Source organism: Rhododendron vialii, chromosome 6a (assembly GCF_030253575.1).
Source record: "Rhododendron vialii isolate Sample 1 chromosome 6a, ASM3025357v1".
Classification (NCBI taxonomy): Eukaryota; Viridiplantae; Streptophyta; class Magnoliopsida; order Ericales; family Ericaceae; genus Rhododendron; species Rhododendron vialii.
This window is the reverse complement of record NC_080562.1, coordinates 10,563,732-10,584,411: the sequence shown is the minus strand read 5'-3', so window position 1 is coordinate 10,584,411 and position 20,680 is coordinate 10,563,732. Positions and strand designations below refer to the sequence as shown.

General features: G+C 37.7%; 2 protein-coding genes across 2 annotated transcripts; both read right to left on the bottom strand.

Moving 5' to 3' along the window:
• Positions 1–736: 736 nt before the first annotated feature.
• LOC131331378 (AP-4 complex subunit mu) lies at positions 737–10,207 on the bottom strand. Its single transcript, XM_058365294.1, has 13 exons — positions 10,046–10,207; positions 8,550–8,644; positions 7,777–7,980; positions 6,861–6,977; positions 6,627–6,755; positions 4,282–4,408; positions 3,060–3,163; positions 2,852–2,956; positions 2,538–2,632; positions 1,860–1,947; positions 1,664–1,724; positions 1,468–1,541; positions 737–925 (listed from the first exon to the last, which is right to left on the bottom strand). Exons 1-13 carry the CDS (start codon positions 10,101–10,103, stop codon positions 827–829), a joined length of 1,356 nt encoding a protein of 451 aa, XP_058221277.1. The 5' UTR covers positions 10,104–10,207; the 3' UTR covers positions 737–826.
• Positions 10,208–14,590: 4,383 nt separating this feature from the next.
• On the bottom strand, positions 14,591–18,868 carry LOC131331377 (putative transcription factor bHLH107). Its single transcript, XM_058365293.1, has 2 exons — positions 18,586–18,868; positions 14,591–15,197 (listed from the first exon to the last, which is right to left on the bottom strand). Exons 1-2 carry the CDS (start codon positions 18,829–18,831, stop codon positions 14,685–14,687), a joined length of 759 nt encoding a protein of 252 aa, XP_058221276.1. The 5' UTR covers positions 18,832–18,868; the 3' UTR covers positions 14,591–14,684.
• Positions 18,869–20,680: the final 1,812 nt, after the last annotated feature.

Below are 20,680 nucleotides of genomic sequence, written 5' to 3'. Positions count from 1 at the left end.
CCCACATTCACATTCTTACTTCACAACCCAAGCCGTTCATACCGTATGGCATGCTAAAATCTTAATATACCGTCCACGCAAAAATTTAAGTTAATCGGACACCCCCAAATACTTCATCGGAGCACTCCTATCTAAGGAAAATAGATGGTCTAAGAATTTTTTGGAAAACAAAAGCACCACGAGGAGGTGGTTAAGGTTGTTTCATCAACTTGATTTTATGATACACGTACAGTTCAACGAGCCCTACAACTTGAAAGCCGAGTAAATATGGAAAAGTTTATTAACGCAACACATCATACAACCGTTTATACAACATGCATATGTAGCATTCTATCATTAGTGAGTGAATGATTTGCAATTTTTTTGTTTAAACTCATTCACCTACAAAATAATGCCACATAGGCGTGTTGTGGCTGTGTAGTATACTTCCCCTACAATTTAGTGATCACTATCCTTCATTTTTCTATTTTCGTGACAAGCTTTGTACTTGATGAGTTTTTGGTTGTTATACATGCTACTACTTACTACTTCTTAAGAGTGCCGGAATAATCACATTTGAGTATCATCTAATTCGTACTAACAAGTGGACTTTTTTTCAATTAAAATATGTTACACAAATTAGCAAACTCGATAAATATAGTTTTAATCACTCATGTATAATACAGTAATTGTACATCAAAACTTGAAATAGGCCCTATGTAAAAGAATTGCCACACCGATTCAAGTCCAAAAAAAGTTTGTCAAATTCTTTAGAATCCGTATGGACTAAAAGAAGGAAACAAAAAGAAAAGAAGAGAATGGAACGAAAAGGATGACTTCCCTTGGGTTAAATACGAGCAACGTATGAATTGGTCTGGGTAACATATCTCACCCACCGATACGGATTGAAGGTTTTGGATTTCTTGGCTATCTGCAAGTACTTCACCTGCGCATCAAATGACAACAGCAGGAAATAGGTTAAAAAAGAAAAAAAATCTAGCCCGAATTATACAACTCCACTGTGATATGGTGTGTACACACAAATCATGTGTTGTTCCAATAGAAATATTCTCGTTATACTCCAACTCATAAGCATAAAGTGGATCCCAATCTAAAGATCCTGACGGGTTTACCATGTTGAAGTATGCGGAAGCTGAATAGTAATGGACTCACTGGCAAATGTTAGAAGTTTTGTACCAGTGTTACGGGTATTATGGCAATTTCATTGTATATAACCCCAAACAGTCTATAATGCTGCTATCCTTAGTACCTATCTACACCTTCTTCCTGATGCCATAAAATAGTGAAAGCTGATATTAGCCGTAGGCTGCATTCTTGCCAAACCACGTAAATTTGTTTCGCGTCTGCTTTCTTGGTGCAATTATTTGATTACTCTTTCTGCAATGTGTCTGTATTTGGTTTGTTGTCCAACATACCCTAAAGAGAACGGAAAATGTACAGTAATCAGCAAAGTCGGAAGAAGCTCACCTGAAGCCTCGAGGCATTATACATTGGTATTGTAAAGTTCATACTGACAGGTCCAGCTTCCTTAGTGATGTTTCCTATATTGAATAGTAAAGAGGACCAAAATGGAAGGTTAAATATATGCCAGAACAGCAATAAACTCTCTGCTAGTTTTCAGCTGATTATATGCAAGGTGCTACTGTTGAGAATATAATCATACCATGTAATTCCTGGGAAAACGTAAGCTTTGCACGCAGTGTATGTTCAGATCCACCAACAATCTGTTGTGCAAGGCATCATTCATTAGTTACTTAAAATATAAAAATAATTGGAACTACTTTGAACAGGAGAATTATTGTTAGAAAGTGAACTGAATTTAAAATGCAACTCATAAGAGCATTGAGAAGGAACATTGCCTTTTTAAGACCCCACTCAAGCCTCTTATTGGACTCCTTGAAATCAGTCACTTGTCCAACAGCGCCAGGTTCCAACTCAAAACTCACTCTGAAAAACAAGATCATTATCAAGATTAAGTATAAATGTGCCAGCAGAACCAGGTTCTAACTCAAAACAAACTCTGAAAAACAAGGTGGAGGTAAAAGGAGTAAAAGATCAATACTACGATGAAGTGAAGTTGCGGCAAAAAAAAAAAAAAAAGTTCTACCGGATTTAGTTCTATCAGTTCTCACTCCTCATGTTGTAGCTACTTGCTTTTCGGGAACACAGGACTGTCACCAAGATTACAATTATGTGTTACCTGACCTTCTAACAAACCACCAGGAACGAAAAAGTTTAAAATGTTTGCTGCAGCCAGTATAATCTAGTTGAAAAAGAAGTTTTCTGTGCCTGGTCATATAACTTGACAAGGTTCCTGATCTCTTGACCATCATAAAGGCGAAAGAGATGCCAGTGCCTACTAATACCAGGTACACAACCATTCCATACAAGATTGCTACCCCCAGAAGACAAACTTGTTTAGCATTTCAAATTTCCTAGGAATGTTACTGACAGTCAATATCTGATTAGTGCATATCAAAGCAAAACCTTAAAAATTGCCAAAATTGTAGAAAGAAGTTGACCACAGTGAAGAATACCTGGTGGTATATGTTGGTAGTGGCATCTGCACTAGAATAGTGTTTGCAGTGATGCTTGAGGCATATTCAGCACGTATTTTCAGAATAACTTCAGCCTTAAATAGTTAAACTAAAGTCAGATACTTTGAGAATAAGAATAACTTCAGCCGTAAATAGTTAAACTAAAGTCAGATACTTTGAGAATAAGAACCCCTACTTGCCGTATTTTTCCATGGCATTTGAATGTAAATCCAAACAATTGCTGTTATCCAATCACTGTTGCAGGTCACATTTTCATTTTATTTCAATTATCAGACAAGAAAGATAATATCTACCTTAAGTGGCCCAGCTTGTTCAATCAAAGCGTTGATGCGAAAAGGAGGCTTGAATTCCTGGGTTATGCGGTAATTCATGACAGGAAATTCCCCATCTGGCGGCACCTGAAATATAGAAAATATGAGGCATCTGTTTTACCAGGAGAGGGTTCAAACAAGCGTATTATGATATTCAACTTCCAGAATAACAGAGCCTTAGACCACTCACCAAAGACAGAGTCCTGTCCACATCAAAACTATCAAGATGAACAGATTCATGGAAATTACAATCATCCAGAATCACTGCTCCAGATCCAGAGGAACCACTATAGTCTGTCAGAAAGCCAAAAAAAATGAGGTGATGAAAGAAGTATCAAAGATCGACAAACTTGAAGCACTGACACTCCTAGAGAATGTTGTATCTGTGTTGGACACGCGACACGCCAGGGACTCCTGCGGACATGCACGTGACACGCCATGTGGCGAGTCCGTTAAAATACTAATATTCTTTATGGTGGGACATGCTGGGGACACAGGGGACACACATCAGGGACCATAGTTCGGAATATCGCCATCGGTTGCCATGACGCGGTTTCACTATATACATTTGCTCTACATAAGCGAGGCTAATCGAGCAGAATAATGTCAGGTTCAGGCTTGGCTCATTTATTAAACGACCCTAACATTGAAGCTCAGGTCATTTTCGTTTAATACACGAACCAAACTCAAACGAGCCTTTACAGCTTTACCGAGTCAAACCTCTGAAGTTCGCGAACAGCTCGGTTCATTTGCAGCCCTATGTATGAGCGTATTTCAAACCATGCCAAAGACACGCATGGAGACACGGCAGGGTGGTTTTTAGAAATTTTAAAAGAATTTTCTTGATAAAAGATATAAACTTTAAAACTATTGTTTGTATACACGATCAGTCAATAATGCATTCGATAGGAGTCCTAACCTAAATATTTAGCAATTACAATGCAGGTTTGCATAACTACATAATTATTTTAAAAGAAATTGCCGTGTCCCTATTCTTGAGAATTTCCGTGTCTTCCACCATGTCTGTGTCCGTATCCGTGCTACACGGTCGACAGACTGCAAGAGGATAACGCCGTAGTCATAGTATAATTGCTAATCACCACACCGTAAATGCATAACTATAAAAGAACAAAGGAAACACACAATCCTACTTTGACAAGCAGAAAATAGATACACGGTTCTTACTTCTTAGATTCAAACTCATAACAGTACTTAGGTAGAAATGAATAAAACAAGAGAACCAGAATAAATGCAAACAAGATCAAATAGTCAATTGAATTACTATTGGATCAAGTAAACGAAGGAATCGTTAGAGTTTAACTTTCATGTAGTCCATAAACTTTCACTTTTGGAAATCATGCGTAAAATCAGTACACGAAAAGTATATCAAGTTGAAGGGGACATTTGAATACCATAGATAGATCTGCCGCCTCTTCCTATGCTCAAATCATCATTGAGGGCTAACCGGATTTCTGGATTTCCACTAAGATAACTTTTCATTTGAATAGTGCCATCAATCTCCGAAGTCAGTATATAACCCTGTTAACCGATACCATTTGTTACATGAAAGCTTAAATGCGAAGCCCACGAGGCATATAGCAGAGATGGAAACTACTTGGGGTCGGAAGAATGCCAATCTAGGAGACACTCATCAATGAAGAGCAAAAATTAAGGCATTAGGATTATGTCCCACACAGAAAAGAAAATAAAAAACTTGACGAGAGAATCAAGCATCTTATCTAGTTTCCCGAATGACCAAAACATGAGAAGATACAATTTACGTATCAAAATAACTTGTATTTGCTAATGTAGTGTTGTTGCAGCTTAAGAAGCAAACATTATTTGCCCACAAATATTAAAATTGTAAATTGTGCACAACACAATAAGGTAGCATTTTGTGTTGGCTGTTTATCTAATGCATCCTCTTTTTATCCCAATGCATGGAACATGCTATCGTAAACAAGGCAGGAGCCACAAACGGAGTTGAAAGACAGTTCTAATGTGTCAGGTCACTACTACAGGCTTCTTATGAGTAGCGACAATGGCTCTATGAACTCAAGTCTTTCTTGTGTCTTCAGGTGCAGCTACCAGTGCTGAATCCAAATATATCAGACAAGTTTGTAAAGGAAGGAAATAACCCAAGATCTTACCCTAATTCCACTATGGGTCGAAGGAGGAGCTAGTCCAACTTCTTGGTCAAAGTGTACCCTAGTTTTTTTTACAGGTCTTCTGGCATCTCAACCAAAAGAAACAATATAATGAGTTAGAGATAGGGCTGTTTCCTCCTCTAGTCCTCCTCCTCCTTTCTTTGTAATTTCCTCTATTGAAGGTGAAACTGCACGTTGCTCACCCTGTGGATGTAGGCTACCAAGCCGAACCACATATATTTTCTGTCTCTCGCTTGTTTTGACTTTCCGTGTTTGTGTGCATATTTCGATCCTATTACCTTTCTGGGTAGGTAAGAGATATCAAGTGTACAACTCTCGCAATTAAAAAAAAATGTGCAATCCTCGTGTATGCATCCCTTAAGTAGCGGGGAGCATGGTTTGAAATATCGGTGATGCGTGTCGGTATCGGTAGGTACCGACTGCCGAGTCCCAATACAACCGATATTGCGGTCTAAAAGAAAATCGCATACGTAACCGTATCGGCTGATACCTCTGATACGTAACGGAGGTATAGGTCCGTTATGGCCAATATGGTCAGTATTACGACCGATATGTAACGGTAGTGTAAGTTATGTGTTGTGCGAAATTTTAAAAAATTCACACCTCTGGTCATCGATACCATTACGCTACAACTGATATGCCCAGAAACCGCGACATTGCAACCAATACCGTTATGGAGACTGCTACCGATATTTCGAATGACGGCGGGGAGCTCCTAAAGGGGTGCCTCTCCCACCTAAGGAGCTTGATGGGAGCTTGCTCCCATCGAGATGGGATCACGTTTCTTACAAAGATTGGAGCTTTTGTAGGATTCTTGTATTTAAAAACAGAGATTTATCACTTGGTTTTATTAATTGGTCTTTGATGAACTCATAATATCTAGACCAAGTCATGATATCTGGACAAGAAAACCATACTTGTAACACTAGCCCATTTCTTACGCGTATAGTAGACTTGGCCCATATTTTTATACCCTAAAATGGTTGTACTTTCAAAGTGTATATTCTATGCTACATTATTTTTTTAATATATGTACACACCACTTTCAAGCTCCCAGCCTTGGGAGCCGATCAAAAAAAAAAAAAAGAAGCTCCCAACCGTGGGAGCATCTCTATTACCCCGCTCCTGCGCCATGCAACTAAGATCCATCTGCATAACGGATACTTTCAGACGAGTACATTGTGTTTCTATACTAACATATACCTACAGAGGAAAGTCATCTACACGTCAACAAATCGTGTTTGAAATACGAAAAGTTGATTTTTTTTTTGCATTAGTTAACTAGTGATTAAGTATATCAATATTTCTGGTATGGATACAAGTTCCAAAAACTTCCTTGGTAAAGAAAGGGATACAATGGACAATAACAAGCCTTTCAGGAGAATCCCAAATGGCATTTATGGTTCCATTCACAAAATGATTTGACATGTTTGAAGTTGCAAACTATCTCATAAATTTAGCAAATTCTTAATAATTGTTGCCATAAATCTCGCCGAATTATTGACACAATACCACAATTATTGACATACTTAGCTAACAAAAATACAGATATCACGTATATTGATTTAGTTAAAGAGATGAACACTCACACTAGAGCTGAATGTAACACTTATTTTCTCAATTATATCCACAAAAATTTCCTCCCTCTTTCTACCCGCAGGTTCATTTGCAACAACCGATTTCGTAACAGCTGTCCCTGGCATCCTTTTGGTACCTTGCTGCATGTGTGTTCAACTTATAAGGTCAGAGGTGACATATGCATGCAAAACATATAGAATGCTCTTTATTTTAATTATTTTGTGACTAAGTAGATAACATAGTACCATAAAGAGGCCAGCAGGGCCAAGGGCTTGTAAACGTGCAACATCAACCACAATTGGCTCATTGAATATAAAGGACTTCAGGAGTTCAGTGGATGTCGTTTGTACATAACCAAAATCCTGAAACAAAGAGAAGAAAATCAACTCATCTTTAAGCTCACAGAGTTTCTAGATCAATAAAAACACCATGGCCCTATTTATTAAGCACTACATCGATATGATGGTGAAACAAGTTCTAAAAAATTGCAACTTTTATGTTACTTTACGCATGCATCTCTTTCCTATGACGAAGGAAGACTAACTAATGCAGTCTGGGGGAAAAGGAATTGACAAGACAGGTAGAACAAACACATTAATTAATTCTGACTAAACGTACCAAAGCCTGTTAGCTATAAGCCAAAACCCTAATAAAAAAAAGTACAATAGAATCCCCAAACCAAAAGGAAATGACCCATAATATTCTGATTGTCCTAAAGGCAACTACTAAAAATTACAGTACATAACTGAATAAAATCTAAACATCATAAATTGAGACTCCTTTTATGTTTTACGTACTGTAATATAAACATCCTAAATGGATCCTCCTTTTATCTTTTACCTACTGTATTACTGATGTGTGCCAGAATTGTCGTGATTGATGTGTATCTGGTGCAGGTTGATTTAGTGTCGACGTCTATATTTGACCAACTGCTTACATTGGAGTTTTTTTTTTTTGGAAGAAAAAACGTGAAACCTAAAGAAACTAGATGTAACAGGAAAAAGGCAGAAAAAGAAGTAGCATATTGAAGAAAAACTGCTTTTAGTATGTGAGAGAACAAACAGCCTTCCCCATTTATGATGCTCAGAAAACAAAGAAGATACACATCATGAAAGGATTTTTTCTTTTTTCGCCAAACACACATCATTGCAGGATACTTACAACAACTTCATCCAGCAATTCATACACAAGCACAAAATTCTTTCGAATTGAATCTTCATTGAGAACTCCAAGATAATCTTTGACGACGCGTGCAATCCTCTGTAAAAGCTCCAAGACAAGAGAAGGTGATACATTGGTTCTCGTGGTTGCAACAAACAGCAATCCAACAACCTTCACATGGAAGTAGTTCACACCATCCACATTCTATTCAAAGCAAAGAAAACCATGAGATAACATCAGTGTCCATTGGATCGGAAAACATTTTTGCACCAAATTTGCCATATTCCACACATTTATCCCATGCGGATAAGGGTGGAGATTATATATACGTTTGTACAGTGTTTGGTTAGGATGACATAAAGTTTTGAGTAGTAATCTTGGTTGTTGGATCGAAGTGGTCAGATAATCTGAAGGTTGGTTTAGTCTTGGGATTTTTAATCCTAAGGGGGGAGGTGGGATACAATAGTGACTTATATGAGGGACTATTGGCCCCAATTAGTCCCAGCCATAATCCAATCCCACCCCCTTGATTGTTTTCCCATGGGAATAGGGGACAATCCCGTGCAAGGTAGGCCCATATGTTTTCTCCTGATCCGATCCCATCCTCAATCCTCCCAATCAAACAGGCCCTAAGAGATTGAGGCCAATTAAAACAGACTAAGTCTAGTCTAAGAAGTAATCAATAAGAATCTCAGTTCAAGATGCTATATTGCTTTGAGTCTGATAGATGAAGTCCGATAGTCATCAACATTCGAAAAGGAAAAAATTCATACAAACACAGGTGGTGCTTCCTCTTCACCATCTTCTTTCCAGAACTTCACTTTGCGGAAAAATATTTCTGCACTTCCTTTTTGTACATCACCACGGTCTGCATCAACATTCACATGAAGAATACAAGATGTAAGCTCCACACTACAATAAAGGGCAAATTCAGAGAATGGAATAACTTAGCAGCCTAAGTAAATCTACCTCAAACTTCTAAACAACTTGCAATGCACAGTAACGAACCCGGGAAAGTTATATAAATGTTTCTTGAAATTAGGTCCCAAAGTAGTTACACAAGATTGAAAGGGTAGGGGTGTATATTTGAAGTAGAGGTATAGGACAAAGGAAAGCAAAGGAACACTAGGAAATCAATATGGAACAACATAAGCACAACACAATTGGGAGCTTCAAATACTAAATTCAGCCAATTGCCTCACACTCACATGTATAGCACCATCCTATTATAAGTTATAACTATGTTGTTAGCATTTGTTTCTTTCTCTTGCTTGCATACCCCTCTGTTGCAAATTACTTTAATATTGTGCACAAAAGCACTAAATGTTGGTAATCGATGAATCCAAATTTCTAAAAAAAGAAGCCAAGACTGCGGTTTAACTACCCACAAGACGAGATTCATTGGCCCTATAGTCACTGGCTTTAAAAGGTCTTCAAAAAGGGAGGTTTTAATTGTAAGACATTTTACTTTCAGCCTTAACTTAAGCATAAAAACATGACAATGACAAAAAAGTTTCACCTACTGATACTAAGAATTAGTCATTGTTGAGTTTGTGAAGCCTCATTCAATCTTGATTTGCTACTTCACCAGCTATGATGGGTATTATGGTAATTGGTGATGTAAAACTCTAGAATATATAATGTATAATATGTAACAGAGTTAACTGTACATCTTCTTCATTTGATGCATAACGAAAACCGGTACAAATCACGGCCGTACACTTTCAATTAACACTGATTTGCCATTGAATTTTATCTTCATGCTATCGTGTGCAAGTGTTTGTTCGGGCAATTCAACAACAATCATAAACCAAAAGTTGCTCTACAATTTCGATTAGGCTGAATTGCAACTCCATTAATCTATCCATTCCATATTCAATTGTGCAATCCAAAAAGCAGCTCCTCCGGTAAACACGGAGTAGTTAGCTAAACTGATTGTGTCAACACACAGTCTAGTGAATTGATCATTTCACAAAAAGCTTCAGGCATCATAAGGCGTTCAAGATTTGGATCGAAGGTGGGACGATTTCAGATCAGTTGGCTCGAATTCGACTCCAATATCCGGTCAGAGTGCGAATCAGCCAGAGATTCACGGAGCTGATTCCAGAACCTAACAATTTCCAATATATGCTAACGAAGAGATCAAGATCAATAAGGAGCACAGCTCTCTTTCCTGAAACGAAATGGTGCATATGTATACAGATGTTTGTATGTATGAACGTGTATGGAGAGAGAGAGAGAGAGAGAGAGAGAGAGAGAGGGCGCTCACAGTCGCGGAAGACGATGTTGTCACCTCTCTGCGACAGCACAAAGAATTGCGAGATCATGACTTGCCTCAACTCTGATCCTTCGCTCTGCGCCTGAGGATCCGAGCTGAAGAGGCTCCGGTTCGATTTGTTCGGTCAGTAGTTTGTCTCCAGTCCTTATCCTTTTGCAGATTTATATATAGGCCCCATTCGTATCTAGCTTTGTTCAATCATGCCCCCCTCTTTAAACGTTTATGCATTTTTCTCAGCAAGTTCACCCATTGTGTGTTAAAATTGTTGTTGTCTTTGCTATATATGGTTAAAGTGAAAAATAAGCTAAACCGATTTGATGTCATTTTGACACAATCTTGACATTGAGATTATTGAATTAAACTCCTCTCATGTTTTAATATAAATCCAATGGCTAGACTGATATAGAGACATGTTGTCATTAGTATCATTTTTTGTATCAATAAATGGTAATGAGTAACTTGATTTTGTCTAAAAAGTTGACAAATTTTGGCACCACAGATGGCAATGGTGGACTTGCTCTTAGCAGCCAAATATGATAGGATAGTATGACCCCGTAGATGGCAATTCGAGTTCCCCTGTCTTCATGGTTTGTTTGTATTTTTGCACTTGAATGTAAGATTCATGGCCAAAACTTATCTCAACACCCTTACTAATTATGCCTGCTCTGCCTATCTAAAATTTTGGATCCACTATATCCGGCTGCTATTTACAAAAAATGCAATTATTTATAATAAAAAATGTTACTCTTATTTGTAGAAATATCCTTATTCACCGATATCCCCCTACTCAACCAAACCAACTATGAATAATCACCTCTATATGATAATCTTCCATTCTACCATATCCCCTCCTATTATCTTCCCACATATCCCTGCAAAACTTATCCCGCTAACAAACTTGTCTTAGCGGTTACGATGATATATTTGGTAGACGTGCACACAAGCCCGCTGCAGCCCGCCTATGGGCATCCACTTTGGAGATGCAAATTTTTACATATTAGAGCATGTTCAATGGTTGCCAAATGTGGCTCTATACCTATACTTTGGAACAAAATTAAACAACTTCGTACCCCAATGAGAGGTCAAAATTGGTTCTGAAATGGCAAAGTTCCAAAGTTGGAACCATTCCTTTTTCTTGTTTTTTATCATCAGTTGGAACCATACCTCACCAATCACAATTGGTTTTGATACAAAAGTTGGCACAAAATCATCTTTCGGTGCTAAAATAGAACCACCTGAGAGTGAGTGGCAAAATTTGGCAAAAAATTACCTTTTGGTGCTGTAGGATTGGTCTGAAATCTGATTGGACAAATATCCCTTAGGAATAGATGTGCTGGACAAATATCCCTTAGGAATAAATGCGCCGAAGAGGTTGGAATAGTCAATGGGAAGGGATGAGAGAAGTGATCTAGAAGGGTGAAGAAGAGAGCAGTGGTGAACAGAGAGGGAATAGGCAGTGAAGACCTTAACCCAAGATCCCAAGGAGGAAAGACAATAAAGCCCTGAAAGGAGGATAAGACTCCCTTTGGAATCAATGCTCACCAACTTTCTCTCTCTAGGGAATATTCACAATGAGCTTTATCTTTGGGATTTGATAAAGAGAAGTTTCATATTTATAGACCATACAAGCTAATGCTTGGGCGCCAAGTGGCGCGTTGATAAAATGACACGTGTCCCCTCCGTACCCCCTGATCGCCGAGGTGTTGCAACCCTCGCGATGACCATGAGCATGACGGTAAGTGTATCCTCTTATTCGCGGAGATCCTTTCCTTCTTTTATAGCCACCAAGCCACTAGATCCTACTCATTCTTGTTAGGGCAAGGTCGTGACCTGATCGATCGCACCAATACCGCTGCCAAGCCTCAAGGGGCCCCTAGGGTCCTGCCTAAAGGCCAGAGCAGACATTAGAGTCTGGGCAAGTTGTTAGTGTATCTTGGTTAAACTGCGTTATTGTCTCCATTACGTTGGGACCGCGCCAAGTACTCACTTGTATAAATACAGTTCTCTCCTTAAAGGAGGAATATGGGCTCGCAACCCTCATATGGGCGCAGCATAGCGATGGCTAGCACGTGGCTCCGATGCGCAGGGTCACGTGTTGCATGATTGAGGTGCCACGTCATGAGCTAGGGTTCATCGATCAAATCGTCAATCCCGCGAAGGATGCGTATACGTGTCACATGCCCATTGACTAGTCAAACGATCAACAGTCGCGTCCATTGACCCTTCCTACAAGTGCCAAATTGTAGAAACGGCTATGGCCATTATCCATTTAGCATTGGACTTGCTCTAAAAGTGTTCAAATAGCTGAAGTTAGAGTTCACTTCACTTAGTTATTAAGGCTTAAGATATGTTATAAACTATGAAAAGTTTTATGGATAAGCTAAAATGTAAACTATGTAAAATAGCTACCTCCATTTATTAAGGCTCCGTTTTGCTAACTAAAATAAGTATAAAAGTGATATGTTGGTGAAAGAATGACCTGCATGTCTTGTAAAGCAGAAAATAAATACTTAAAAAATAAAAATCTTAGCAAAATGAGGCCTAAGTTGATATTAAAAAAATGAAAATAATGCATTAATTTGTTGGGAGGGTCCACTCCTAGATGGCTAGAAAAATAGGCCAACGCTTTATCATTTACTAAATTTAACTCATATACAAACCCATCCAATGCATTCTAAAAATACCCAAATGCTACAATTTTTTATGTTCAAAAAATCAGTACGATTTTTTTCCTTTCAAGAAGCAAATTCAGATTGAGGTGAGAGAATATAAAATAAACAAGTGCTGATGCTGATAAAATTTGAGGAATTTCACCTACTCTAGAACAATGATAATTGAAAGAGACCAGAGAATTTGCTCGGTCATTAAATTCAAGATTGCGGAATTAGTCGAGGTGCATGCAACCTGCTTCAGACATTTAATTATTGAAAAAAAGAAGAAGAAGAAGAAGAAAGAAGGAGACTTATATATGGGATGGCAAACACTCTATACTTGCTTCACTTTACAAATACATTCTTTAGTCCATTCGATCGTAGAACAGAGAATGACACAAATGGATCTAACTCAGAGGTAAAAGACGCTTTATACAATTGGGTGATGTTTATTAGTAAGTTATCAACTATTCATCATTCCCAGTGACCCACCAAGGCCCCAATATACAATTGGGTGATGTTTTTGCCCTTTCTAAGGCAAAATAGTTAATGTTTCAAATTTTGAGAGGAGAACAACCGTCATCTTAATTTTGAAAAAAAAAGAGAGAGGAAATCTTGAAGAAGAAAACCACCACAATCATTAAACAAATAGACATATTATAAAATAACTGCTCCATAAGAAATTGTTCTCTTTTATCATGTTTTCTTACATATACGGCCAGCTTGTTTGACAGAACTAATAGTGAAGAAAGATTTAACACCACTAGATATACTATCTCACCGAACTAGTAGTGATCAAATTAAAAGTAATTGGCCTTGTTCCTCTAATAGCTGTAGGGGCTTTTTGGGGGGCTTTTTAGTTTTGTCTTTATTTAAATTTTTTCGCGCTTGTTAGTTTTGCGTCAAACTTTTGTGGATTATTGATTCGTCTCGACAAGTGGAATCGGAAAAGTAAAATTTTTTTACTTTTACCCAAATATTTTTAGAAATATCCAAGATAAAGCTCAGTTTTTTTTCTAACTTCTTCAATTTGTCTCAACTAAATGAAACAATAATTCAAAAAATTTGACACAAAATTACGTAAAAATTTAAATAAGGACGAAACTTAAAAAGCCTCTAAAGCTCTTATAGGAACAAGGCCATACTAACACATGATATAAACCCCAAGGGGTTGGGAGGGAATAAGGATTTGCTCCTTCTCAAGAACTCGAGTTCGAAACATTTTAGATGTTACTCTCAACTCCTTTAGGGGCCCATACAAAGTTCTGTGACTTTTAAGGAGCACCCTGCCAGTGAATGATGCGACAACAAACAAAAATAATAATAATAAATACTCACACAAGGTATTGCATAACTTTTTATATTTCATGAAATTATATATCCGAGTCATGTTCAATCAAAATCGTAAATATTTTAGCCAAACAACATATATTCAATATTTTCAATATGTGTTCCAATCCATCCATGCACACATCCGATCATAACAAACATGCCCATGGAATGAAGAGCCACGTATCAAAAAAAAGAAAGAAAGTAAAGAGCCATAACTCATCACCATTAATTTGGTATCATTTTATGAATTATCAAATTACAAAATCTATGACATGATGGAGGTTTTTAAGAGTAATGAGTGGAAAGAAAGAGATAGAGAAAATTTATTGAAAACCATACTCAGAAGTTTTGAGACCCCCAAACGAACAAGGTAATCTCGTAAATCGCTTGATGTTCAATTTCCTTCTTTCATGTACAAATTATTTATCATTCAATTTCCTTCTTTTATGTACAAACTATATTCATCATTCTAATCAAACACTACTATATTTTTCCTCGGGAAAATGACGGCCCAAGACGTGTTTTGATAATTAATACCCGTTAAGGACAAGCTAAAAACATTTGTTAATATTGAAAATGTTCTTGGAAAATATTAATTATCAAAACATGTCATTTATCGTCATTTTCTCTATTTCCTTTTCAACCAATCAAACAGTACGCCCAAACGAACCATACATCCAAGCCCGGTTATTCCTCGACATCTCAAGGCCCAATCCAGTACGGCCATTAACTCTCCCTATCTGGCCCAAACGATAAAAGCCCAAAGGCCCGCTCTCCACCAACGCCTTCAAATCCCTCGTCAACAACCCAATCTCCTCCTCCTCTCCACCGCCCTCAGCCCACTGCACCACTACCACAGCCTTCGTACGGCCACCGATCGTCGCCATCTCCGCCCCAACCGGCTTCCCTCCAACGGACCGGAATGCCTCCGTCAGGTCCCGGTTCAGACCTGGCCTGTCCTCGCAGCAGACCGTTGCTTTTACCGTTTTGCCCTCGCCTCCTTCGCAGCGACTCACAGTCGCCTCATCGCTCCCGTCGGGAAACGTGAAACATCCCGACACGTCGGCGTGTCCGTACTGTTGCAGCGCAACGTCAGCCGCCCTCTTATGTAATTCCTTCAGTTGACAGATCGTCTCCGTCAGTATGGACGCCTTCACCTTCTGCAAATATTGACAATACACAGCCCCTTCAGAATCATCTAAAATTACACAGTTACCAAAGGCCTGAATTCTATTTTGTCTTTAATGTACTACTATGATTTTTAATTTTTCTCTCACTTTACCAAACCAGAATAATCAAAAAGAGTTACTCCCTTCGTCCTATTTTACACAGTTTAATTCATACATACATCACCCCTTCCGTTAGGTGACATCAAAAGCGGGAAAAGGAATCACAACTACTCCAACAAAATACCAGGACAAAAGGCTGACTATTGAAGGATAAAAAAAATGAAAAAAAGGGTTGACTATTGAAACATCCCAAACAAAGGTCGAGTGTCTAGAAGTCTTAAAAAACCGGAATAAATTTGTCTTTATCCGGGATTTGAATATCGGGTTTTTCTAATGGGCGCCATAATGCGCCGGATAAAATTAATAAATTATGAATATATTGCAATCAAGTAGAATTTGTCCCAATTTAAATGTCAAGGGACAATGTAAATGTCAATTCCAACCATCTTTATAGGAAATGTCTACTAAGTGTGTCAGGTGGTACTGAAAATTTATGGGAAAAACGCCAATAACCCCTTCAGTTTTCTTGCTATTACATAATTTACCCCTGTCCATAATGCCTTCTCCTTTTCACCCTTTAGAAGAACTGCATGAACTTCGCATTTTTCCAGGAAATAGTTTTTGCTATCTTCACAATCCTAACGTGGAGTTTACCCAACTTATTCATCTTATATTATGGTTGCGTTCTTGTAAACTAATAAGTCTGAAACTTATTTATGTATTTTTTTTACTATTCGTAACGTTTATTTAGCATTTCGTCCTATTTTTTTGCATTAGTCGTTTGCCTCAACGAGACGAATCGAAAAATATAAAAATATGGACGAATGTTGAAAAAATCCAAATAAGATGGCACTTTAAACAAATAAGACAGTTTCATACTTTTTTTGTCTTTAGTGATTTTTTTTTTGCTTTTGTTCATAATTTTGTACTTTTAAGATTGCTCTTGTCAAGACAGATAATTAATCCAAAAAATATCTTGCAAAACAAAAACAAAAACAGAAAAGACGAATAACACACACAAAACAAAAAATAAATTAAGTTTCCAAGAACCCAACCTTGTGATTCCACCATCTCGTACTTTTGTTTCTAATTAGCAATTTTTAGAGTCCTAAAAAGATTGTCCCATGCAGACGAAAAGTAATGAGCAAAAGTGACGAGTTTACATTTCTAGTTAGCACTTTTTAGGGGGCGTTTCTACTAAGCAACAAATTATGGACCATAAGTTTTTGATATTGTCTTTATTCAAAAAAAATTCACGTTCGTTAGTTTTTCATCAAGTTTTTATGTATTATATGGGTTCGTCTCGATGAGAAAAAGAATTTCTCTTGGATATTTCATAAAATGCTTGTGTAAATGTCGTAATTTTTTACTTTTTTGATTCCTCTCATTGAGACGAATCTATAACAAATAAAAGTTTAGCACAAAATTAACAAATGCAATTTTTTTTTGAACAAGGACAGAGTCAAAAAGCTATCGTTCACATGTTTGATTAGTGAGAACATTCCCATTCCCCAGTGTCCTAAAAAGTTGTTTTGAACATAATTGAAACTCCCGCTACTGAAAAGTAGAATTAGTATCGGAATTAGTTGATATTTGAAGCGGTATAATAAGAACAAGAAAATACCAATTTGATCGCTACCGGCACTCTAATCATCCCCATTTAGTTATAGTTTTTCACGGTCAAAAGAGGAAAGAAGGAGAAATAGGGACATAGGGTAATGAGAAATGTAAAATAAGAGATGGATTAAAAGTGTAATTCCAAAAATGTACAAAACGTGTATTCATGGTTTTTTGTCCCACTGTGTCAAAAGGAAAGGACAATACTTTGACACGGAAACTTTTGTCCGCCGGGAATATTCAGCGCCGCTAAGCGCACGTTAGAATATCCGATTGAATATTTATACCCCCACTCCTATTCATTTGCTTACTTTCAATACAGTAATGCTGTTCACACAGATTTTGTGCACAGATTTTTTGTTGGACCTACTACCGGTCCCACACAAATAATCCGAGCCGTTCATTAAATGTAAAACATTTTTTCAACGGCCCCCGCAAAAAATCAGCTCAATCTGATATCTATAAGTGTTTGATTCAATCATTTAACTTTTCATTATCCTGAGATTCGAATGAAAAGTTAAATGATTGAATCAAGCATCTATGAGTATCGGATTGAGCTGATTTTTTGCGGGAGCCCTTGAAAAAATGTTTTACATTTAATGAACGGCTCGGATTATTTGTGTGGAACCCGTAGTGGGCCCCACAAAAAATCTGTGCACAAAATCTGTGTGGGTAGCATTACTGCTTTCAATATTTCGGATCTCTAAAAAACCTATCTAGATTTTTTAATTTATAAATATGAATCTTATTTCATAGATCTCGATCTATTAGGTCTATTAAACAAAATTTTATGATACATTATATATTACGGAATATAAGATATAAACAATTTTATAAGTAATAGGTTTGTTGAGATTGGACAAATTAGATTAATGACTTTTACCTTTCACTTATTTACAAATACATGCATGCATCAATTTTGTTATTCAAACACCATTTGAAGTCAAACACAATAGTAATAAACATGGGAACGACCTGAAATAACCGTTTATATATATAGTAATAAACATGGGAACGACCTGAAATAACCGTTATATACAGAGTCCCCTTCTCCTAAGGACCATCTTAACTTAATAAAATAAGGACCTCTCTTTCCCGATAGAATTTCGATGATCTAAGCCGCTCAATGTGTTCAGAACGTGATTTTAAGGGTACCCGCTAGAAATCAGCAAAAAAAAGACCAGAAAGACTTCATCCGAGCAGTTTTTGTTTGTTTTTATCGAACGGTTCAAATAAAAACTGCTCGAAGGAAGCCCTTCCCGGTCATTTTTTTTGCTGATTCCTTGCGGGTATTCTTAAAATCACGTTCTGAACACATTGAGCAGCTCAAATCATCGAAATTCGAACGGAAAATGAGAAAAATGCAGAGGTTCTTATTTTATATTATAGTAAAATAAGGACCTCCTCATTTGAAAATGACTGTATATATATATTCTTTGGGTGCAAGCAAAATGCAAAAAAGTTGGCAATAAAGATAGAGAAACAATTTTACACTCTGTTTTGATATTATATAAAATCACTCCAAAGTTTGTCTTTCAGACTTTTAATATGTTGTGAGAATTGTAATTTATATATTGAAGGACAAAATTTAAAATGTATATTTATACTAAAGTTTAAATTTTCCCAGCCGTGGCAAATAATGTGTGTGTACGTGCGCGCATACGAGAGAGAGAGAGAGAGAGAGAGAGAGAGAGAGAGTTACTTTGGAGGTCACGTTTGGCAGGAGGAGTTTTTTGAGTGTATGGATATGGGTGTTGATTCGCTTCCTTCGCAGCTGCTCTGCTTTGGCGTGCTTCTTTGCTGCTGCTGCTTCTGATTTCTGCTTTTGGGCCCTTGAAATTGAATCTCTGTCCATTCCCATCCTCTTCGTCGAGTCTTGTTTTTGAACCAGACTTTCTTCATTCCAAATGGACTGAAGCCCGTAGGAGAAGTTTTGATGTGGAAGCATTTCTTTTTCTGTTGTTGCAAGTTGCAGAGAGAGAGTGAGAGAGAGAGAGAGAGTTTTATAGGTATAGGCGTGGAAGAGATATATTCTTATATTTATCGCTGAGTTAAGGCAACCCAAAGAAAACACTTTTGTGAAGAGAAAATATTTTAATAAATTAAAAATGAAATAATTATAGATTATGGTAATTATATGCGAGAGATACGGGCGCCTATTTTTATTTTTTTTTGAAAGATCTACGGGCGCCTATTAGTTACTAATATGGAATTAATTAAAGCAGGATAAACAAGACAATAATGTAGACCTTAATAGGAAGTGCTTCTTAATTGGAGATCCCGTTTAGGCATTTTTGTACGGTATGAAAATTAGTAAGAAACTTTTGATTGGAAATTATGGTTGTTGATATGGACAAAAAAAAAAAAAATGCTCATGAATGATGGACTGCATGATTTGTTACCCAAAATGCAACATGATAAAATTTCCAACGCAACGGTTATTTGTAACGCCTCTCTTACATGGTGTTGAAAATTTTCTCAACCTAGAGGAGGGGTGACTTGGGTTGGTTTTATTATATGCATATGGTCTCAACCATAACATAATCCCACCTCCTCGTTTGTTTTAACAGTGGGATCATGGGACTACCCCTTGCAAGGTAGACCCCATATGTTTTCTCCCAATTTAATCCCATCCTTTTTTTCTCGTTTGTTTTAACAGTGGGATTATGGGACTACCCCTTGCGAGGTGGACCCCATATGTTTTCTCCCAATTTAATCCCATCCTTCTTTTTTTTAACACATTCAATTCATTTCATATCAAAGCCCGAAGGAAATACAGATTTTATTAAAAAATACAAAAATAAACCAAAACTACTAAGTCTTCAACACAAGCACTCCCTGCTAAGATCGACGAAATTGTTAGATGAGTACCAATCTAAATCCGCATAATAGAGAAACCCTAACGGTCCTCCAACTCAAACTCGATAAAGCACAAATGAAATCTGGACGGCTTCACGGCAGTGAAACAAGTACCCGCCGGTGAACCGTCAAACAATGCAACCACGGCTACAGTGTACCACCTCCGAGAAACCCAACATACTGCCACGCACCAAACCCACTCCACCAACCAAACCATGGAGACTTATTCTCCCACCACCAACACCCATCGGATCTGGAGAAACCAGACCGATACAAACCCACACTAGAAGAACCATCTGGTAAAGCCGGACTAATTGGCAGAAGAAAAAAGAAAAGTAAAAAACAGGAAAAAAAAACCCCTAACCCATCAAACCCAAACTCCAACCCACCAATATTACCTCGTCAACAATCACTTGACGCCGGATTTGAGAAGACAAGGTGGGAGACATGCCGATTCCAGCCCACAAATTGCCGGCCGGAGGTCGAAGAACCCAAAGCTTGATCACCACGAACTCAACATCTCTTGCTCTCAAAGTTTCAAACCGGTGAAAAGATACACCGATTGAGAGGAGAAAGAGAGGAGGAGGGGGGGGGGGGGGGGGGGGGGGGGTGGGGGGGGTGGGGTGGGGAGGAGGCGGCAGCCCCCCTCCCCCAAATTGCAGAAGATTTTCTTTCTCTCACTAGGTTTCTCTCTCTAGCAGCGGGAGCAAGTATTTGAACCTTCAATTTTAATCCCATCCTTAATCCTCCCAATTAAACAGGCCCACAGAGTATTATGATAGTATAATCTATGCAATGTTATGTCATTTAAAGAAAGGGTATCCAATGGAACAACAAAATGTGAAAAATATTTCTAACAGCATAAAGTCTGACTGAAAAATGGGAAAAAAGAAGAAGAAGAAGAAGAAGTGAGTCTAATGGAGATGCTCTAAAGAACC

Coding starts and splice junctions, on each gene's coding strand:
- LOC131331378 (XM_058365294.1), bottom strand. CDS start 10,103: ATGATCTCGCAATTCTTTGTGCTGTCGCAGAGAGGTGACAACATCGTC. Junction 6,756..6,860: donor GCCCTGCTGGCCTCTTTATG/GTACTATGTTAT, acceptor ACACACATGCAG/CAAGGTACCAAAAGGATGCC. Junction 1,948..2,537: donor CTACCAACATATACCACCAG/GTATTCTTCACT, acceptor CTTGTTTTTCAG/AGTGAGTTTTGAGTTGGAAC.
- LOC131331377 (XM_058365293.1), bottom strand. CDS start 18,831: ATGCTTCCACATCAAAACTTCTCCTACGGGCTTCAGTCCATTTGGAAT. Junction 15,198..18,585: donor TGCCAAACGTGACCTCCAAA/GTAACTCTCTCT, acceptor CAATATTTGCAG/AAGGTGAAGGCGTCCATACT.